Source organism: Lolium rigidum, chromosome 7 (genome assembly GCF_022539505.1).
Source record: "Lolium rigidum isolate FL_2022 chromosome 7, APGP_CSIRO_Lrig_0.1, whole genome shotgun sequence".
NCBI lineage: Eukaryota > Viridiplantae > Streptophyta > Magnoliopsida > Poales > Poaceae > Lolium > Lolium rigidum.
In genome coordinates, this window is record NC_061514.1 from 120,140,036 (window position 1) to 120,159,741 (window position 19,706).

General features: G+C 44.9%; 1 protein-coding gene across 1 annotated transcript; it reads right to left on the reverse strand.

The window, feature by feature from the left end:
* Positions 1-10,019: 10,019 nt before the first annotated feature.
* Positions 10,020-11,138, reverse strand: LOC124678255 (senescence-specific cysteine protease SAG39-like). Its single transcript, XM_047214173.1, has 2 exons — positions 10,701-11,138; positions 10,020-10,606 (listed from the first exon to the last, which is right to left on the reverse strand). The coding sequence occupies exons 1-2, from the start codon at positions 11,131-11,133 to the stop codon at positions 10,020-10,022; spliced, it is 1,020 nt and encodes a 339-aa protein (XP_047070129.1). The 5' UTR covers positions 11,134-11,138.
* Positions 11,139-19,706: the final 8,568 nt, after the last annotated feature.

Below are 19,706 nucleotides of genomic sequence, written 5' to 3' on the forward strand. Positions count from 1 at the left end.
GCCATTTGGTGAACTTATCCACCATGACCAAGATGTGAGTCATGTCGCTCCTTGCAGCCTTGAATGGGCCAACCATGTCCAGGCACCAAACAGCGAATGGCCATGTCAGCGGTATTGTCTTTAAACCGGATGCTGGGGTATGATTTTGCTTGGCGTACCTCTGGCACCCGTTGCATTTTCTTACCAAATCCTCCGCGTTCTCCAAAGCAGTGGGCCAATAGAACCCATGCCGGAATACTTTTGCTACTAGCGCCCTTGACGAAGCATGATGCCCACATTCTCCTTGGTGAATTTCCTCAAGCATTTCTTTCCCTTCCTCCGGTTCCACACATCTTTGAAGGACACCGGTAACGCTTCTCTTGTACACCTCACCATTGATGAATGTGTAAGCTTTGGACCTTCTCTCGTATCCTCCTTGATTCATTTTCGTCACCCGGCAAGGTGCCGCTGATCAGGAATTCCTTAATAGGTTTAACCCATGTTGGTATCTCTCGAACCAAAAACACCGGTGCATCTATCTCCATGCTATCCACCAAGCATCGTTTCTTCCGAGATAGGCACTGCAGGCCTCCCGAGCTTGTCGGAATCAGGCTCCCTGGTTCGCCGGAGCGAGCCCCCGGTTCCCTCCATCGATATCCATTGGCACAATGTGTGACTCGGAACAAAAATTGATTCCGACTCGGGACTTGGCTTGATTGATGGTACTCTCAGTGCGCGTAGCTATTCCGGGAGGAATTTCTTGTCTGGATGAGCCTATCTTGGACAAAGCATCCGCAGCTTCATTTTCTGCACGCGGTACATGGTGAAACTCACAACCTTCGAAGAATCCGGCAATCTTTTGCACGTGAAACCGGTACGAGGCCATGTTGGCATCTTTCGCATCCCAATCTCCGGAACACTGCTGTACCACAAGATCCGAATCTCCATAGCAAATGATCCGGTGAGCACCGATTTCTTTTGCGACCTTGAGCCCATGGATCAAAGCTTCATATTCAGCGACATTGTTCGATGCCCTGAAATGTACTTGCAAAACATACCGGAGGTGATCTCCTTTTGGTGAAGTAAGCACCACACCGGCACCTAGACCCTCCTTGAGCTTGGATCCATCAAAGTGCATTTTCCAAAGACTCTCATCTTCCGATCCGGCGGTTTGTATTGCATCTCCGCCCAATCAACAAGGAAATCAGCCGTAGCCTCGTGATTTTATGGCATCTCTTCTTTCGTACACCGAGTACGTATGGTGATATCTCGAATCGCCCATTTCGCAATCCGACGCCGGCGTCTTTGTTGCACATGATGTCTGAGATGGGTGCTTCACTCACCACCTTCATAGGATGTTCCTCGAAGTAGTGCTTGAGCTTTGTGGCGGCCATAAACACGCCATAGGTCATTTTCCGGAAGTGCGGGTAGTTTTGCTTTGAGAGGGAGAGCACCTCGCTCGTGTAGTATCCGGCCTCTGGACGGTTTTTCCTTCCTCTTCTCTTTCTACTACCACAACAACACTCACGACCCGGTTGGTTGCTGCTATGTATAACAACATGGGCTCTCTTTCCAACGGCGAAGCCAATATTGGCGCGGTAGCTAACATTGTTTTCAGCTCTTTGAACGCTGCGTCTGCCTGAGGGGTCCAGACGAATTTATCGCATTTTCTCATTAAGGCATACAATGGTAAGGCCTTTTCTCCCAACCTGCTTATGAACCGGCTTAGCGATGCCAAGCTTCCGGTAAACTTTTGTATGTCCTTCAAATCCTGTGGTATTGTCATTCTTTCGATTGCCCGGATTTTTACCGGATTGACCTCAATGCCTCGGCCTGAGACAAGGAAACCCAGCAGCTTGCCTACAGGACACCGAAAGTACATTTTGCCGGATTGAGTTTCATCCGGAACCTCCTTAGGTTATCAAATGTTTGCCGGAGATCATCGATCAGGGTATCTTTTACCTTAGTTTTTATCACGATGTCATCCACGTACACTTGCACATTCTTTCCGATTTGATCAAACAAGCATTTTTGCATACGCATCGGTACGCTGCACCGCATGCAGCAAACCAAAAGGCATAGTGATATAGCAGTAAGCCCCGTGCAGGGGTAATGAACGCAGTTTTTATTTGATCTTCCTTTTTCAAGGGAATTCGGTGGAAACCGGAATAGGCATCCAGGAAGGACAACAACTCACACTCAACGGTTGAATCAATCACTTGATCGATTCGTGGCAAAGGGAAAGGGTCTCTGGGCAAGCTTTGTTGAGGTTGGTGTAGTCGATGCACATGCGCCACACCTTGGGAGCTTTTGCCTCCGTGTTCTCATCTTTCTTCTTTTCAACCATCACCGGATTGGCCGCCCACTCGTGTGCGTGACCTCCACAATGAATTTGGCAACAAGCAAGCTTGCTACCTCTTCTCCTATTATCTTTTCTTCTATCTTCGCCGAATCCGCGCAAGGGTTGTCGCACCGGCTTGGCATCTTTTCGAACGTTCAAGGAGTGCTCAGCTCGAGCCTCCTCTGAACACCTACCAAATCTTCAGCTTGACTGTGGCAAAGATATTCCGATTCTCACGGAGGAAGCCGACGAGCGCGCTTTCCTATGCTTGATCGAGGCCTGCACCGATACGAACGGTGCGCTTCCGGGTAGGCTCGGATCCAAGACAATGTCCTTTGTTTCATTTGTTGGCTTGAATGCCGGAGCGCTCGCACTTGCACTCATTGCCGCTAAGCTCAGCCGTGAGGATCGAGCTGGCCGCAATGACCGTTTGCATCCTTTTCTTTTCCTCCGCGATCACCGCGATTCCGCTAGGGTTCGATCCGGCAGACGTCAAGCTTCCAACGAGACCTTGTAGTTTCCCACCACAGCTTAGTGGTCCACGAGGTCCCGCATCTTCATCTTGAGGTAAGCCGTATGGGTTGAGGCCATGAAAGCTCGCCAATGCCGGTCTTCCCAACAATGCATGGTAGGGACCTGCCTAGATCCACCACCTCAAACTCCAGCATTTTCCACCCGGCAATTGTCACGTCCTCCAAATGCCACGTCCACCCGGACTTTTCCAACCGGTGCGCAGGACAAACCCGGGACGATTCCATGGAACGCTGTGCGCGTTCGGCCGAAGCATGTTTTCTCGTTATGCCCAGCCGTATGCATGGTATGCTTGTACATGATGTTGATGCTACTGCCATTGTCTATCAGACACTTTGCTCGAACTTCACTCGAGTTCGTGGCCCTTTCATGATTGGGTCCACAACAAGAGCATATCCACCCGATTCGGCATGATCTTGGGGTGATCCTTGATCGACCAAGCAATTTCCCGGTTGGACCACAGAGCATGTATTTGGGCACCGCTCGGCATCACGGCATTTACTTCCATGGAGCGGCGATGTAGACTTTGCCCTGTCCGTCGGCTCGGTGACAAAAACAACACAGATACATGTGGGTCTTCGTAAACATTCCGGCCTAAAGGTGGCGGTGGAGGTAGCTGGTTACCATCTTGTTCCACCCGGCTAACTTGCCGGTACCGCCGCTCGGCTTGGCCGCACCCCAGAGAGCATTTGGCCCGGTAAGCGGCGGTGGTGGCGTATCCGCTGCCGCCGCGGCATGTCCGGTGGTGGCATCATTGCATTGCCTCCTCGCCCTTGGGCATCTTTTACCGCCCCTTTTTCCATCAAGTACTTGGTCCAGGTACAATCCTTCGTCGGATGGTTTGACCGGTGTGCCGGGATTCGGTGTGTGCCACCGTGCAGGTTGGTCCATGGCGGCTTCCATGGTGTATTTTGCGGGTTCTTGCCGCTTTCTTTTCCGGACCCAGTGGTTTCTTTTCCACCCATTGTTTCTTTGGACCCGCCCATGGCCGCGATCCGGCTTCTTTGCCTCCTGGCTGCCGCCGGCATCGCCTTCTCTCCGTACAGAGACAGCAACTTGCCGGCGGGCCATACCTTCGATCCGGGAAATCTTCCCTCCTTCTTGTTGTTCCGGTTGTCCCGTGTTGCTCTTGGCGTAGCCGTTCCGGTTCAGAGTTGCATTGCCGTCGCGTTGGGTCTCCCAACGCATAGTTATCCGCCACACGTATCATCTCCCGCTAACGTTGCTCTGCATGTTCAGTCGCAGTACCTTTGCCACAACGCGAACCTCTTTTGCACCCACCGCTGAACCAAGCAATGGCTCGCGCCTCGATTACTCCTTCGCAAGAGTTCCTTATGGTGTTCCACTCGGGCCGATAACCCCGGCCTGCTTTCGCTCGGGCGCCGCAGCACAGAGCAAGTTGCCGCGGCCCGTTTGGCCTCCGATAGGTACCTGCCGAAATTGCTCACAAAAGCCTCCCTCAAAATCCAGCCAGCCATTTATGCTTCCTCGCCGCAAGTTGTTTAGCCGCATTCTTGCCGGTCCAACCGTAAACGACGGTGATGATCCTCACGGCCCAACGCCGGCTTCTCCTCCCGTTATCGTTCCTCCGCCTCCGCGACGTATACCGCGGTCACGTAATCCGCGAGCCAATCTTCCGCCTCGTTGTGCCATCGTATGTTTTTGTGTCACGTGGGCAACGTGAAGTTGCGAATCGGTGGTTTTTCTCTCATGATTCTTGGGCCAAAGCACTTTGGACCAGGAGGACCTTCCTCCTCGATCATTTCCCGACAAGTATACTCTATCCAGCACGGTGCCTCGCATCCCGCTCCGGTAAGTATCTCTCTCCCAAGCGTTCTCCCAAAGGGTTCCGTATGCCGTCTGGCCTGTTAGAATCGGCCTCATCGTAACGCTCCGAGCCGCGGCCCTTGCCTGCCGTGCACTTCTGGTGGAGGCATCTCTTCCTCATCTTCATCATACGCTGCCCTTGCAGCCGGATAGTTTTGCCCGGTTTCATGTTTACCGGCATGTTTGTTTCCGGCATACCCTTCTTCTCGGCGTAGCCTCGCTTCCGCCCCTTGGCTTTTTCTACCGCATCGTGTTGCCCGGCTTTTGTTTACCGGCAAGGACCGGATCATACATGCTCATCTGCCGTGCGTTCACTTCTTTTTCTTTTCTTCTCGTCCGGATGGGGGACGAGGCCTCGCCCTCGGGACTTGCTTCCGGCATTCTTTGTTGAACGCTGCGGATTTCGAGGCTACAGCTTCTTGTTCAGCCTTAGCTGAGCCGCTCGACGTTCCGTCGCTTCTACAAGCATCTAGCAGCTCTCTCCGACACGCTCTTGTTGCTTTGCCGCAGCCTCTCCGGTAAGCGTAATCACACGCATCTACAGCAGCCTTAGCAGCTTTTATTGTTTTATCCGGATCGCCGTACTTAGGTTTCTCTACAATGCTAACGTATGCGCAGGTACTCTTGCCGGTAAGAACTTCCTTACGCAAATCCCGATCTAGATTGCGAGCCTTAAGCCGTTTTTCCGAGTATCCTAGCAAAGCATGAGCGCTACCGTAAGCAAAGCCATGGGCAGCGTTATACTCACGTACGGCTAGGTTCAGCTCGCGCCGCGCCCTTGACGACGTCTTTGCCGCCCTCGAGCATCCTCGGCGCCTGCGCTCCAGCCTCCGCTTGAGCCGCCGCCGGTCGATGCTCCGCGCGATGGGGGTCGCCGCCGCGTTCATCGCCGTTTGGAGAGGCGTTGCCGGTGGCGCGGATGATGCTCCCGCCGCGCCCGCGTCGCGCTCCGGCGGCGGGCTTAGCCGCACGGGTCGAAACCGCGCGACCAGCACCCTCGCCCTCAACCTCCTTCCCGCACCAGCCACACCAGCCATCATTACCTCGACGCCGCCGGCGCGCGACCGGCAGCAGCCATCTTGGCGGGTCCCGGTGCCACCAAGCACCGGCGAGAGGCGCCGGCGCACGTGGACGGTGCCGGAGCAGATGCGGTGGCTGCCGAACCCGATGACGCGGCCGTTCTTGGGGAAGATGCCGCCGTTGGCGAAGCAGCCCGCGTTGTCGTTGATGAAATCGATGGAGTAGAAGCCTCGCACAAGCGCGTACACCGTCCGCTCGCCGGCGAACTCCAAGGAGGCCCGCCCGAATGTGAACTCCAGAGATGCGCCACTTCATGCCCCACGTGTGGGCGCCAACCGTCGTCGTGGTGAACGATGCAGCATGCCATAGGATGGCTTAAGTTGGGGCCGAATGGACGTATGAGGATTCTGGGGAGGGTTTGCGATTAGATGGGAAGAACTTCCGGATGCTCTCCTCAAGAACACAACCAAAGGCAGTATGCAAGAAGAGAGACAAGAGGAAGAACTCTTTACTAGATCGCTAGCTTCGTTGATCTCAACATGGTTACAAGTTTTTCAAGACATTGCATTAATGGTTCTCGTGAGGTCTCGAATGATCCCATAAGTGTTCGAATGGTCCCGGGAGTGTCCGGAACGGTTTTGGTCATATATGGAAGGTTTTGGAAGGACCCGAAGGGTCCGGAATATCATCGGAAGGTTCCGAAGTGTACGAGATAGAACGAGCTGTCTAAGGAAGTCTGCAGGGTTCCATAATAGATGTATCCATGTTTCCTTGAGGGGCAAGGAGTTTCCTCCTAAGGCAAATTTGAAATTTGCAAAAGAGTCCTAATTCTAATAGGTTTTAGTGGACGACATCCTACCGGAACTCCCTCAAACTTGGGGAAGGTCTTTGGCCGACCCAACGGCCTTTTACACCTATAAAATGAGGACAAGGGGAGCCCCAAGGACATCCAAGTCGCATCCCTTGCTCCCCTCCTTGGCCGACACTTCCTGCACCAAAAACCCTAGTCGCATCGCCGCCTTGTGCGCCACCACCATCACCCTTGTGCCGTCGTCGCCTCCTCAATGTCGACCACAACCCTAGGGCATGACAACCCTAGGTTCTCCTAGTTTCAGAAAAACCGTAGGTGCTCCTCTCTCTCTCTCTCTCTCTCTCTCTCTCTCTCTCTCTCTCTCTCTCTCTCTCTCTGGACGCAGAATTGCTGCCAGGATCTCTACCCACCATCTAGATCCAATCTAGGTGGTGATTGCAGAAGCGTTGGCGGATCTTCATTGACACGTTTCCCGCTTCGACGGTGTGCTTGATCAAACGCCAAAGCGGTGAAGCTTCTCCCGTACATGTGGATACCATGGAGGTCTTCATCAACCTTTGTCATCGACAACTTCCACTAGTTCGATCTACGAGGGTATGATCTGTTACATCCCTCTCGCATATGATCTTTATTTTTTCGTAGGAATTTTCTTGTTTTCTATATGTGTTCCCCAACACATGATCCATCCAGGAATAATGTGATCGCATGCTAGCCACTTTCTGCACTGAAAGTGACATGTGGAGCATCTTAACCGAGCGCTCCCGTCCTGGTAAGTCTACTCCCCCTCCCCCGAAAATAGACTCATACACGCCCCCAATCTACGTCGGAAGTTAGTGCGGTGATACATTGAAAATGTATCCATGAACTTTGGTGATATTGTTATGATATTATATAATATTTGATGCTATGTGAGATTCCTTAATTGTTTTACATTGATTTATGGGGATTTGCAACAAAATTTCCTTTCATTCATTCTTTACCCTATCATACACAGGAAAACATGTTTTTCTTATTTTGACTTTCGGGGACTCCGTGAGACATCAAACGGAGCTAGCACTTTTTCCACGTCGGGTTTTTAAAGATTTAGCAATATATGAGTGAACGAGATGAACCATGAGGCACGTTGGCCAGGATATAGGGCGCATGGCCCACCCCTGGCCGCGCCATGGGACCACCTTGACCCTTGTGCAATCTTTTGCCTCAGTTTCAACACCATACGATTAGTTTTGCCCTAAAGCTGACTATAAATATGACTACGATAGTGAAGTTGGGAGGAGGCAATCATCAATAGATAAATACACATCCACCTTCATCAACACCATCACCGCCACCACCATGATTAAGAGGGAGTAGCCTACCCCTAGACTATGGGTTTGTGGAAGTAACTTGTATCAAATCTCCCCCTATGATATTCACTAATAAGAATCACATGAGCTGCCTACATGATTGTGATCACATATGTAATGTTGGTGGATCTTTTGTTATGAGAGGAGTAATGAGGTGCAATGATTTTTTTGTGCTTGATGAATTGATAGATGCATGTATTGCAACCTCGTTCATGGATGATATGTGTGTGTGTGTGTGTGTGTGTGTGTGTGTGTGTGTGTGTGTGTGTGTGTGTGTGTGTGCGCGCGCGTGTGCGTGTGCGTGTGTGTGTGTGTGGAGTAACTTGGTAATATGCGTGTGTAAGTGAATGCTATTAAGGTTTTTACCTTTACATTGGTTAACTCAATATGGATAAAAGATTATGTAGACAATCTAGGTGGCCTTGTTCATTCAAGATGGCAATATGTAATCCACTTCATTTCAAAGTTCTTAAGGCAATAGTCTGTTAATTCTTAATCTTGGTTTGAAAAGTTTTCCTATAAAGGGAGTATTAGTGAGATGTTTTTGCATCATCTCTATGATAGGATGTGACCCTCATATAAATGTTTGAGAATGTTTATCAAAAACACATTATTGCTTTCTATCACTTGTTGCTTGTTATTGAGTGCTTTATTCATACAACCATGTTTATGAGAGATCAAGTGAAACCATAAACCTCTGTCCATTTTAAACTATAAACTTGGTCTACTTGCACTTTTATTTTCAGTACTTATTAAATACGAAAATACAAAAATACTTTACATACTTGTTATATTTTACTTTGTTTCGTATTGCTTCACATAGTTGTGCATGACAAATACTTTGCTGGAGTTGAGGACACAAACCTTAACCTTTTTCTTTTACATTACAGGTTGCTAGAAAGGGATAGGAAGATGGAACCACTTCATTCCCTGAGTTCGATATAAACCCTCGAGTAACCCTCGTGTGGAAAATCACCCTTACTGCATCACCTTGCACTTTGAGTGCCAACTAGGTGGAAAACACGTGTAATTTTGTTGCGTATTTTCTCGTGCCGTTGCCGGAGAAAATTGTGCCAAAAACTTACACCATCTAAATTCGATGATATCTACATCTCTATCTTGACTTGGTTATGAGATCTCTCGATCCTTTAGACTTGTTTTGGATAAGACAAATAAAAATTTAAAAGAAAATCATTACCGAAGATCGTCATTAGATCAACATCTTGATAGATATAAACAAACATTAGAATGGAATTGACATTTATTAACCTTGCATGTTAAACCACTTTTAGAATTGAAGCGGACGAGGCTAAATGCGCTGCCTAAATATGCCTCATTTTACCCTTGCATTTTGTACACTTTTTTTGTCAACTTTAAGTGCTTGACCCTTTTAATTTATCACCGATAAATATGTTGGCTCAAATTTCTAATCAATAACAAGTGAATAATCAGATGGTGGTTCGATCACAGTGACCAATTTAGCGATTGTCAGGTTACCTGTGTCATTACACATTCCTTTTCTAAACATAAAAGGTTGGATCTTACTTGAGAGTAGGAATCCATAGTTTGAACTTAAGTAATAACAATATGAATGTATAACTTTTGGATAAAGAAGCATACCGCCCTCTACAATTGTGTTGATTGGGCTAGTTGTATACTTGTTACTGAACAAAATATAATGTATATCATGTATACTTGATATTTAATTATGGTTTTATATTTAAGATAGTCTTTCCGATAATTTTCTCTCTCGACAAGCAAATAACTTTATGAACCACCAGAGAACTAACATTTTTTAGGAATTGTCTCGTAGCTATTTATCTATGTTTCCAATCATTTGTGTGTAAGATACTACTTCTGGTAACACAAGTTTTTCCAGAAGTTCCTTATGCATACAAGGATAACAAGATTTACTTCATAATGTTTACATCCAACAAATACTTTTTTTGGAATTTCTCATCTACCACAAATATATCTTTCATCTACTACATTCAACATAACATGACTCATCAGTTGTATATAAAAAGTGTAGATACATATAATAAGTTCGCGTAAAACAATTTACAAGCATTTACATATGGACATATATACAACACTAGAAGAAAAGACATGCATTTATTCAATCTCATGTATGTGTGTGAATATGTAGCATTTTGTGGTCTCACTAAGCTGTAGGGTAGGAGGGCTCCATGGCAAGGCCGCACATGCCCTTCTTGTCAGCAATGTCCTTTTCCATTCTTAAAAATCCATTCTCGCCCCATGTTGTGCCCCAAGAATTTTTCAGCAACCAATACTTTGTACCATCGGTTGTCGTTCCATACCCTATGGCTGCAATCCCATGGTCCAAATCAGTACCACAAGAACCAGTCATCACGCCACCGGAGTAGAATTGGAATGTCATGTCGCCTCCATCCACGGCTACTGACACGGGTTGGCTTGCCACTGCCTTCATGAGGGCACCCTCATCATTGGTAGGCACATCCTCATAGCTCTTAATAGTTGCAGCACTGCTAGATCCACTCTTGCACTTGCCATCTGCTGCGGAATATGGATAGCTGGACTCCTTAGTGAGGCCACCATTCTTGATAATGAACTTGAATGCATCATCCATGAGACCACCCTCGCAGCCCTGGTCCTCCCCGTGGACATCACAATCCACCAATTCTTGCTCCGAGAGCGAGATAAGAGTGCCGGTACTTATCTTGACAATGCCCTCAGTTGCAGCAACAGCGGAAAAAGCCCAGCAACAACCTGCAAATAATTTTGTTGTGATATATACAATTATTAACACCATTCTCATGTAGAAGATTCATATCTAACTCACTTGTAGCCTAAATGTACTTACCACACTGGCCTTGATCTTTGACGGGAGTTACTGCACCCTTTGTCCTCCAGTCCACCGTTGTTGGCAGTGCATCAAGGCTCATATTTTCATACCTAAACCCTGTAGGAACCTTCCCCTTGTTTGAAATAAACCCCTTGTTAGTCTTGGTTGCCTTAAACTCATCATTGCTAAGGTCCGCAAATTGGTTGATGTTGAGCCAGAACTTGCGGCCCTCAGCGTTGAACGATTCGATGAATCGAGTATTAGCCTTGAATATCTCGAACCTCTGTGCCTTCTCAGCAGCATCCTTGTACACGCGGCCGTACTGCACCATCCAACTCTCGTGCCTTGCGACCATGGACAAGTCATCGTTAAGCTCTCGAGCTCCGAGGACAGGACTAAAGAAGCAGAGGCAGCCGAGGATGGCAAGGAGCGAAGCCCTCGGGATGCCCATCTTTGATCAGGCTCTCCTCGAATTGCTTTCGCTTGTAATAGTGAGTACGTTTTGGTTTGCATTGCTCAGTGGAACTAGGTGATATATATAGTACTCACGTGGTGCTTTATTTATTTAAGCAGACGGGTACAAAGGTACGGTGCGTGCACGAAGCTGTACTGTGTGGAATGGGGCTAGCTCCTGCGTAGCCGTGAAGGAGTATTTCATCTCACTAGATGACCCGGTGCGCCCCGGCGCACAGGCAAATGCAAGACAGTACTGTAACCATATGTTTTATGTTGCTGATGTTTCTTTAGTTCTCCAAGAATTCGGTAGGTCTTTGAGAGCCCTTAAACCTATATAGGCAATCTTTTTTGAAGAAAATAAAAACATAAGTTTTAGTCGGCTGATGTCTGTTTAGTTTTCCAAGAATTCATATGTCTTTGAGGGCCCTTAAGCCTATATAGGCAATCCTTTTAAAAGAAAATAAAAACTTTTAAGCAATTGTCTAACACATGTACAACACAGGAGCAACATTTGTTGCATCCAACCATTTGTTCATAGCAAAGAGAAATAAATGTGTATAAATATCATATTTTTTAGGGTGCCATCAACACATACATTAAGTACAATTGAAGTAGTGTCATTTCCTTCAATAAGAATCAAAGAACAAATGGGCACAGAGCCAGACCAAGTGGTCTTGATCATACTTGCATACCAAGATCACTATACATCATCATGCCATGTCTATTAAAATATAGAGACTCTTAGTATATACTATGTTAAATGAACATAGGAGTAATTTGTATTTTCCAATGAATGTTGATAACTTGTGAAACATGCTGCTATGTGTCTGCTTTGAATTGCCTGCATATTTACATATGTGCATTCTTTGGTGGCACCGTATCTCCTTTGATTTATCTAATGCATCAAGAATTCCGGTAACCTCACTAAAAGTCCTTTAGAACTTTCCAGCACATCTAAGAAAGGATCACGTAAGAGAATTCGCCCGGCGCCGAGGCAAAAGCGAAACAGGTCGGTAATCATAAATTTTAATAGTCCGATGTTTATTTAATTGTCTAAGAATTTAGTCGGCCTCTCGCAAGCCCTTAGTGCCGTATAAGCATCATTTTTTAAGGAAAAGTCAACATTTCAAGTAATAATATATAAAGATAATATAAAAATAATACATGTATAATGCAACAATTATTTTTTGTGCATCCAACCATTTGTTCATAGCAATTAGAAATAAATTGTATAATAAAGCAGCCTGATTTTTTTCTAGGTCAACACACTAAATAAGTACATATGTAGTGCTATTTATTTCAATGAAAATACACAAGGATCATCACTAAGAAGCAGAGAACAAATTGTACAATCGATTCTCTAGGTTAGTCCATGATGCTTCTTTTCCATCTCATCTTTCTTGGAAGAATCATTCAGCCGAATTACAACAAAAAAATAGACCGATGAATTTTTCTTATGCATAATCACATATTAAAAAAAATGGGGAAGCCCCATCCTCTACACCAATGACCCTTTATTAAATACATATTTAACTTGTAGATTATTGAAAAGTCTTATTATCACCTACTACCCTAATATCAATTCTTTGAACCGCCAAATGGCAAGAAAATGTCGGCAATATCTAATAGTCTCGATTGTATTATTACACAACAATTACATTACTCATCAAGTAATTATCGTACACAACATGGATCATCGAAACCATGTGTTGAATCCCTTATAGATTGTAACTCGCAAAACTCTTTGACAACAAAACTCTGCCTCAGGTTACTAACAAATCTTTATACTATCGGGAGACCACTTAATCACCTCTGCCTCAATGATGCAATCAACCACCATATCCAACGAAGTTCGAACACCACCCAAAAAATATACGATCTAGCCTAGCACACAACTTATAGCAGAGTGGACAATGGATATGCTCAAGTTCTGTTGTAACATACTTGATGGCGTAATGATGAAATTTAGTATCATCAAGGTCTATTGCCTTCCCTTCGAGCCTCCTAAAGAAGCTAGTCAACCAAACTGAAATGCGAATGTTCTTTTTGTCAAGACATAACAAGTGCTCTACAAAATATTTTGATTGATTCCTACACAAAGTAAAAAAAAACATAAGAGAGGACACATTTCCGGTGATGAAAGCTTCAGTTCGCTAAAGAGATAGAAAACAGGTAATGCCTTAGTGAAAGTATCGAAGTGTAGACTTTAGACGGTAGTGCAGATTTGCTATAAGTACCTGAAACAGTAACATGTGCAACCTCTTCAAATCCTTGTTCGAAATGTACATAACCAGATCAGCTAAATCTTCTACAACACAGCATTCATTGTAATGCAGTGGATTATCATCAATACCACAAAATGATACCTTCAAAGCCCTACACAGTAGGAAATTAGAAGTATCATTCTAATTTCAGACATTAGCAAAAGAAGCTTTCTTAGATGGATAATTTGCCGATACGCCGTAACAAGCATTGAATCCAGAAAGAGTTCCATAAAAAGTGGTGGATTATATTAGGACATGCATGAAAGGATGTTATTACACAAATTTGTATAATAGGACAAAATAAAGAGCAGTTGCGGAGCAAATTAAATAGGAGGACAGTAATAGCGGAAAGTTAATACAATTGTAAGAAGAATCCTATATCACCTTATAAGTAGCTCATGGGTGCACAAAAGAATTAGTTTTTGACTTCATAACTAACTCACATAGACATGGGTACTACAAATTCAAGAACACATATCTCTCGTAAGAGGGAGGGGCACAAAGAAAGCGAGACAATGACAATCAAGCCATACCTATCCTCTTGAATCCGGAGATGCTTAATCAGTAGTTGTAGAGCTAATGAGCTGGAACAGTAGTTTTCTTTTCATTAATTCTCGCTGCCTTCAGATCCTATATACAGAGAGCAGTTGCAGAATTGCATGTGAAATGCATTAAATCCTATGATCCAATGAGTTGGTTATAGTAATAACACAAACCATTTTTGAGATCAAATACTCAAACCAGAGATGACTCGAACCAGAACATGTATACTGCTTTATTTTTGTTATCAAATACTGCAACTTTATTTAAACACTGACACCCTCATGAACACATATTACTGCTACATCAGGAGAAATACAGGGCTGAACTAAATTATGTTATATATAAAAGCTAAAAAGAATTCTTCTGCAATTCCATTTCCAAAACAAATGATTAGTCATACCTAATATTACATCTTTTTTACTTTGGTACGATCACACTTTATATATCAGCAGTATAAAACACAACACTATCTGAAGGACAACAGTATAAAACACGGGAGTATAAAACATGGATGATTAATATTACCTTGGTGTCTTGATACTTCTTCTCTTCTTCCTCGGACCTGCACACATCATGTTCAAAAATCACATCAGGTAGCTAGCAGAGAGAATAGGAGCAATGTTTGGGGAAAAGATTCACCTGGCACCACGGCCAGGGTCAGCCGCTCTCCGCGCCGTAGAGCGTGTGCACGAAATTTGCGTCTCGTGCACCGCGAATGGTGGCGGCGCTCACGGCAGCTACAGTGGGCGGCGGCGGGCCGCCCCCGGGCCGCATTGGCGGCGGGTGGCTGGCGCTGACCATCTGCTCTCCTTCTGCTGCGGCGCCCATGCCGGGCCACCTCGCCAAGGTGTCTCGCTTCTCCAAGATGACCGGCCGCAGCTTCCTGTCGCGCCACTGCAGGGGCAACCTGTTGTACGTGTCCGACATGCCGCCGCCGGTGTGCTAGGTCGAGAAGGAGAGGCGCGACGACGCGGCGGTTCTCCGTCCGGCGGCACCAGTTCCGAGGCTGCGACCAAGCTGCAGCCTACTGCCGAGGGATCGGCGGAGGCTGGCCACGACGGCGACTTCTCCCCGGCCGCGGCCGGCCATTTCTTCTCTATGGCGGACGACTGCCGTTTCTTCTCCACGGCGGACAGCGGCCCTTTTTTCTCCTTGAACGGCAGGTTTCTTCTCCTCGGCGGCGGCCGGCCGTATCTTCTCCACAGCGGACCATTCTTCTCCTCGAACGGCAAGTTTCTTCCTCGGTACGGCCGGCCGTTTCTTCTCCGTGGCGGACGATGGCTGTTTCTTCTCCACGGCGGACGACGACCGTTTCTTCTCCTCGAATGGCAGCTTTCTTCTAAGTGGCAGATGATAGCCGTTTCTTCTCCATGGCGGACGACGGTGTGAGGAGAAGCGGGGCTTCATGTTCCTGGTGGTGTGGCCGCGGATCGCCAATTTTGTCCGGAGTAGTGTCATTTCCTTCATTAAGAATACACCAGGATCATCACTGAGAAGCAAAGAACAAATGCATGAAGGCCACACCACGTGGTCCTAATCATACTTGCTAACTTGCATACCAAGATCACTATACATTGAACTGATGCAAACAGGATTATTTAGTCCACTTACTGTCCATTCGTAGGCATGGAGTGCCCTGCAAACACAACATCAACTTTGTACTTCACGAACCATGGCTCATACATCACCCGCATGCTTTCACCTTCCATGTAGTGGTAGTTGTAGCTTTTGTACCATGGAGCATGCATCAGAACGATCAACCATGGTGTTTCGCTCCTGTTTACCTGGGGGGACTCCGCTTCAAGCCACCTGTACTGAGGAGTATATTTTCCTGGCAAACAATTAGCAAACCCTGTCAAGTTACCTTCAATTTTGATACCAGCTATCAACAAATATGGTGCAGAGAAGTATATATGTTTCTTCTTTGCCCAAAGCCAACATAACTTAATTATTCTTTCCTTCAGAATTGATCTTATGGTGCATAACAATTAAGTGTAGCAAACATCGAGCTCCCGGCAACCCAGACCTGAACACATCACATCACAGGCTCAGGCTCACCATTAACCACACTACTTAAACCAGAACAAATCAAGTATAATGGGAGTAGCCTATCATGGGGTTTAACCAAATCCCAATGTGAAATATCTGCATGTTTAAATTCTGAACTATATATTCTTGAAAGTAGCATGAATCGTGAGATAAAGAACTATAAGAAATAGTGAAATGCAAATGAGTTCAAACATTCATGTTACTGCCAACACAAATCTTCAACAGAACCAGATCTGGAAACTTGAGCCACACAGTAGGCATATTGACTAAGTAGGGATTGGTAGAGCACCCCTCCCTTCTACTAAACGAACTGATTTCTGTTCAAGTATAGGCTAAAGGTGAAACGCGAGGCACCAAATCCTTTTTTGTAGCGCACACATCTGCTTGCAACCATATGAAAACGAAACAAATTTTAACGAGAAGCACCCAATAAAAGAGAACTGCTACGAGACGGAAAAAAACAAATCAGAAATCTTCAACTGACCGTGCTTTGCCCCTTGCATGCTACTGGGCGCCTAGGAACTGGGATCATGGTCAGCGGCAGCCTTTTTGCTTTTGAGCGGAGTCGTCCACCCATTGCAAATGGGGCCGCCAGCATCGTCAACCGGTCGCCCGAGGCCACGCGCGGCCGGCTTACCTGCACTCCCGCCCCAAAAAAAACCTGAGGAATGGATTAAGTATTGCTGAGATCATCCAGAATTGTAGCCAAATCTGCATACAGAAGCAGGTCATATAGCCCCGAAGAAATGTCAACACACATGGCAGGCTCAAGCAACACATTAATCTTTGCAATACTTGTACCAGCAGCCTCGAGCAGGCAGTGAGCCAGTGACCCAGCCAGCAGGGCAGAGGCACACCAAATCCTCTCATCCAACTTCACTTTACTCACTCGTAAGACCACCCAGTGTAATTTACTTTCATCAAACTATACTTCACAAGCATCATTTCAAAACTCAAAATCTCAATAGAAAATTCTGGAGAAATACAAGTATGGAGATGGCATTAAAAATTTCAGAAGCATATTCGATATAAAAGCTGATTTTCTAGTATGCAACAAATAAAATATAGTACCTAGTCGTGATATTTATGCAGTGATTTCAGTATTTAACCAGACACAAAGCAGCCATCTGACTTTGGGTTTGCTAGCCCAACCGTCCAAAAATTTAAAAGAGTGCAGAGGTTTCAATATTTAACACCGTGCACAAAGCAGCTAGCTGATTGTGATTTGGTTAGCACAACTGTCCCAAAATGTAAAATAGTGGATACCAACACGCTTAACTAATTAGAATCACCAAAAGAATGTGCTTACGAAGAAATAAATGATAAGGTATGGAGAGAATACCTTCTCCCTCCCGCATCCGTAAAAGTATATTTACATCGCCGGCGTACTGTTTGATTCATATGGTTGCCCTGCACGGAAGTATAGCACAGTCCTAAATAATCTCAATGATAGTTGAGAGAGACGACCAAATAGAAAAAAATAATTAACAATATGTAACATCAAAAGACAGAAGGGAGTAGATGCAAACCAGAAAATAAAAGATTTCACTTTCAAATTTTTTATGTATGTTAATATTCAGATTGACTACATCAAAGCCTGAGAAGATGCATCTGGAAATATATCGGAAAGCGGCAAAAAGAAGTATGTAGCAGCAGAATCGTGAATATGAAGCTACCAACAAATCTTACTGGGTTTGGCAGCCTTAGTAATGACCATGAATACGTAGCATATTTTATAATAGCTTGTATCTACCACTCGAAAGAAATCAAGTACCTATCAGTCTATCACAAGAAAAAATAGTTGCATCATATCTCGTAGCTGGCCTAATAACTAACTATCACTCGTCCAACAATACTATAGGATATGATATGGTATACACTGATGTTTTTAGCATGCATGAAACTAAAAAGCGTCACTAAAAGCTGGAGAAGAGATGGAGAAGGCAGAAGTGGCCGAAACATAATAAAAATTGCTTAACCCTAGTCCTAAAATTCCTACAACACAAAATGAAACATAACTGCATTTCAGGCTCTTGTGGGACAAGCTGGCACAAACATCATCCAAGTTATTTTTCTCCATCCCTAAATCGGCCAACTGCAGACCTCTGCCAGATTGTAAATAAATGAAAGAATCATCACATTCTTGTATAGTTGTATTCCAAAAATAGTTTAGTACTGTAAAATCACGTGTAAAGTAATCAACATCAACTCATGTAGCTTGTTGCGGCAGTTTCAGAAACTGCTATTCTTTGTCCTTGCTCTATATAAAACAAATAGTTTAAGCTTGGATTCGTACTTGAGAAATAACCTAAGCAGTGATATATCAAATGAAAAATCAAAGAGACGTATGCTACTATTCACATCACTTTCTTCTTATGTCTTCATTTTTCCATTGTGGAATATATCGTAACTAAAGAGGCATGCGGCCATCATCATCGCGTTGAACAATGTTCACTTCTGTAATCAAGTGCCATTGCGTATCCCGTCTTATTCCATGTTACTAATAAAGGAATCAAAGAGCTAACAGTTTCATATATTGCTCCTCATGCCGGGAATTAACTGTTCCATAATTTGCAGAGCTGATAAAGCATATCCATGTTGCATATATTTCCTGAATTTTAAAAAGGGGAAGAAAAACACCTGATTGTTGTAATTGGAACATTAATATTCAGTAACTTCAGTGTGGCCATGTTCAGTGCTTCCATTATAGTTCTTTCCCCGCCATACTACGGGAAATGAATATAAAGTCAAAATGGAATGAGACCAGTAGCGTAAGCACACTTCTTCCAGCTTAACAAATTGTAATCAAGAATTTTCAGAACGCCTCCAAAATGAAAATGCCGTATCAGTAAGCCAAAACTGTTCCAACGGAAATTGTGGTCACCGGCTCTAATGCTTGTTAGTTTTCTTTATCCCGCTAGCTGGAGGCCATTACAGCTGAACGCTGCAAAAGAAAGGAATAGATCGGACAGGATCTCGACAAAGGATGAGTCTCAAGCTCAATAGTTCCATCTCGACAGCCTCCATTAGGCTGTAACAAAACAAAAGAATGCTTTAATCGAGCAATATTAAGGAGACCGAGAGAAAGGAAAATGTTTGAGAATAAAGGAAATGTTATACTCTCAACACCAGTAAAATGATCTGAATTCTGTACTTGGCATACGTGAGTGAACACTATAAGTTCCTCTTGTACATGAAATACTTCTGTAAATGAAAAATCAGACAGACATTTTTTATTCTGAAAACAAAATATAGGATATGCATCAGGCTGTTATGGTACTCAGATTTATACGTGGAAACACTTTTTTAGTCCAGCTTCCATATTTAAGAATGGAAATACATGATGCCCAAAACTATTTAAGAATATATATATATTCAAAAAAGAATTTTTTATATCAATATTTGTAGATTGTAGAGAACAAAGAAAGCAATGCAGAGGGATATGGTGCAGGTAAAAGAAAATGTCAGGAACCTAGGATGCCCCGAGTTCTTTAGATTAAACGATTGGGAGGTGAACAAAATCAATTCAAATACTCACACAGTAGTGTGAAGTGGCACGACTCACTCGCAAAGAAGCAAGATATGTAAAGAAACTAATGACAGAGCCTCGCATAACTTTTTTTCGAGAATGGAGCCTGCATTACTGAATAACTATCATAACCATCAGCCCCTATGCAAATGAAACAACATTGCAAGCGACTGAAAACTAATG

Bases quoted from the DNA above. Each gene is read 5' to 3' on its own strand.
- LOC124678255 (XM_047214173.1), bottom strand. From the start codon at position 11,133: ATGGGCATCCCGAGGGCTTCGCTCCTTGCCATCCTCGGCTGCCTCTGC. The intron at 10,607-10,700 runs GTAAGTACATTT...AATTATTTGCAG, and splicing joins CAAAGATCAAGGCCAGTGTG to GTTGTTGCTGGGCTTTTTCC.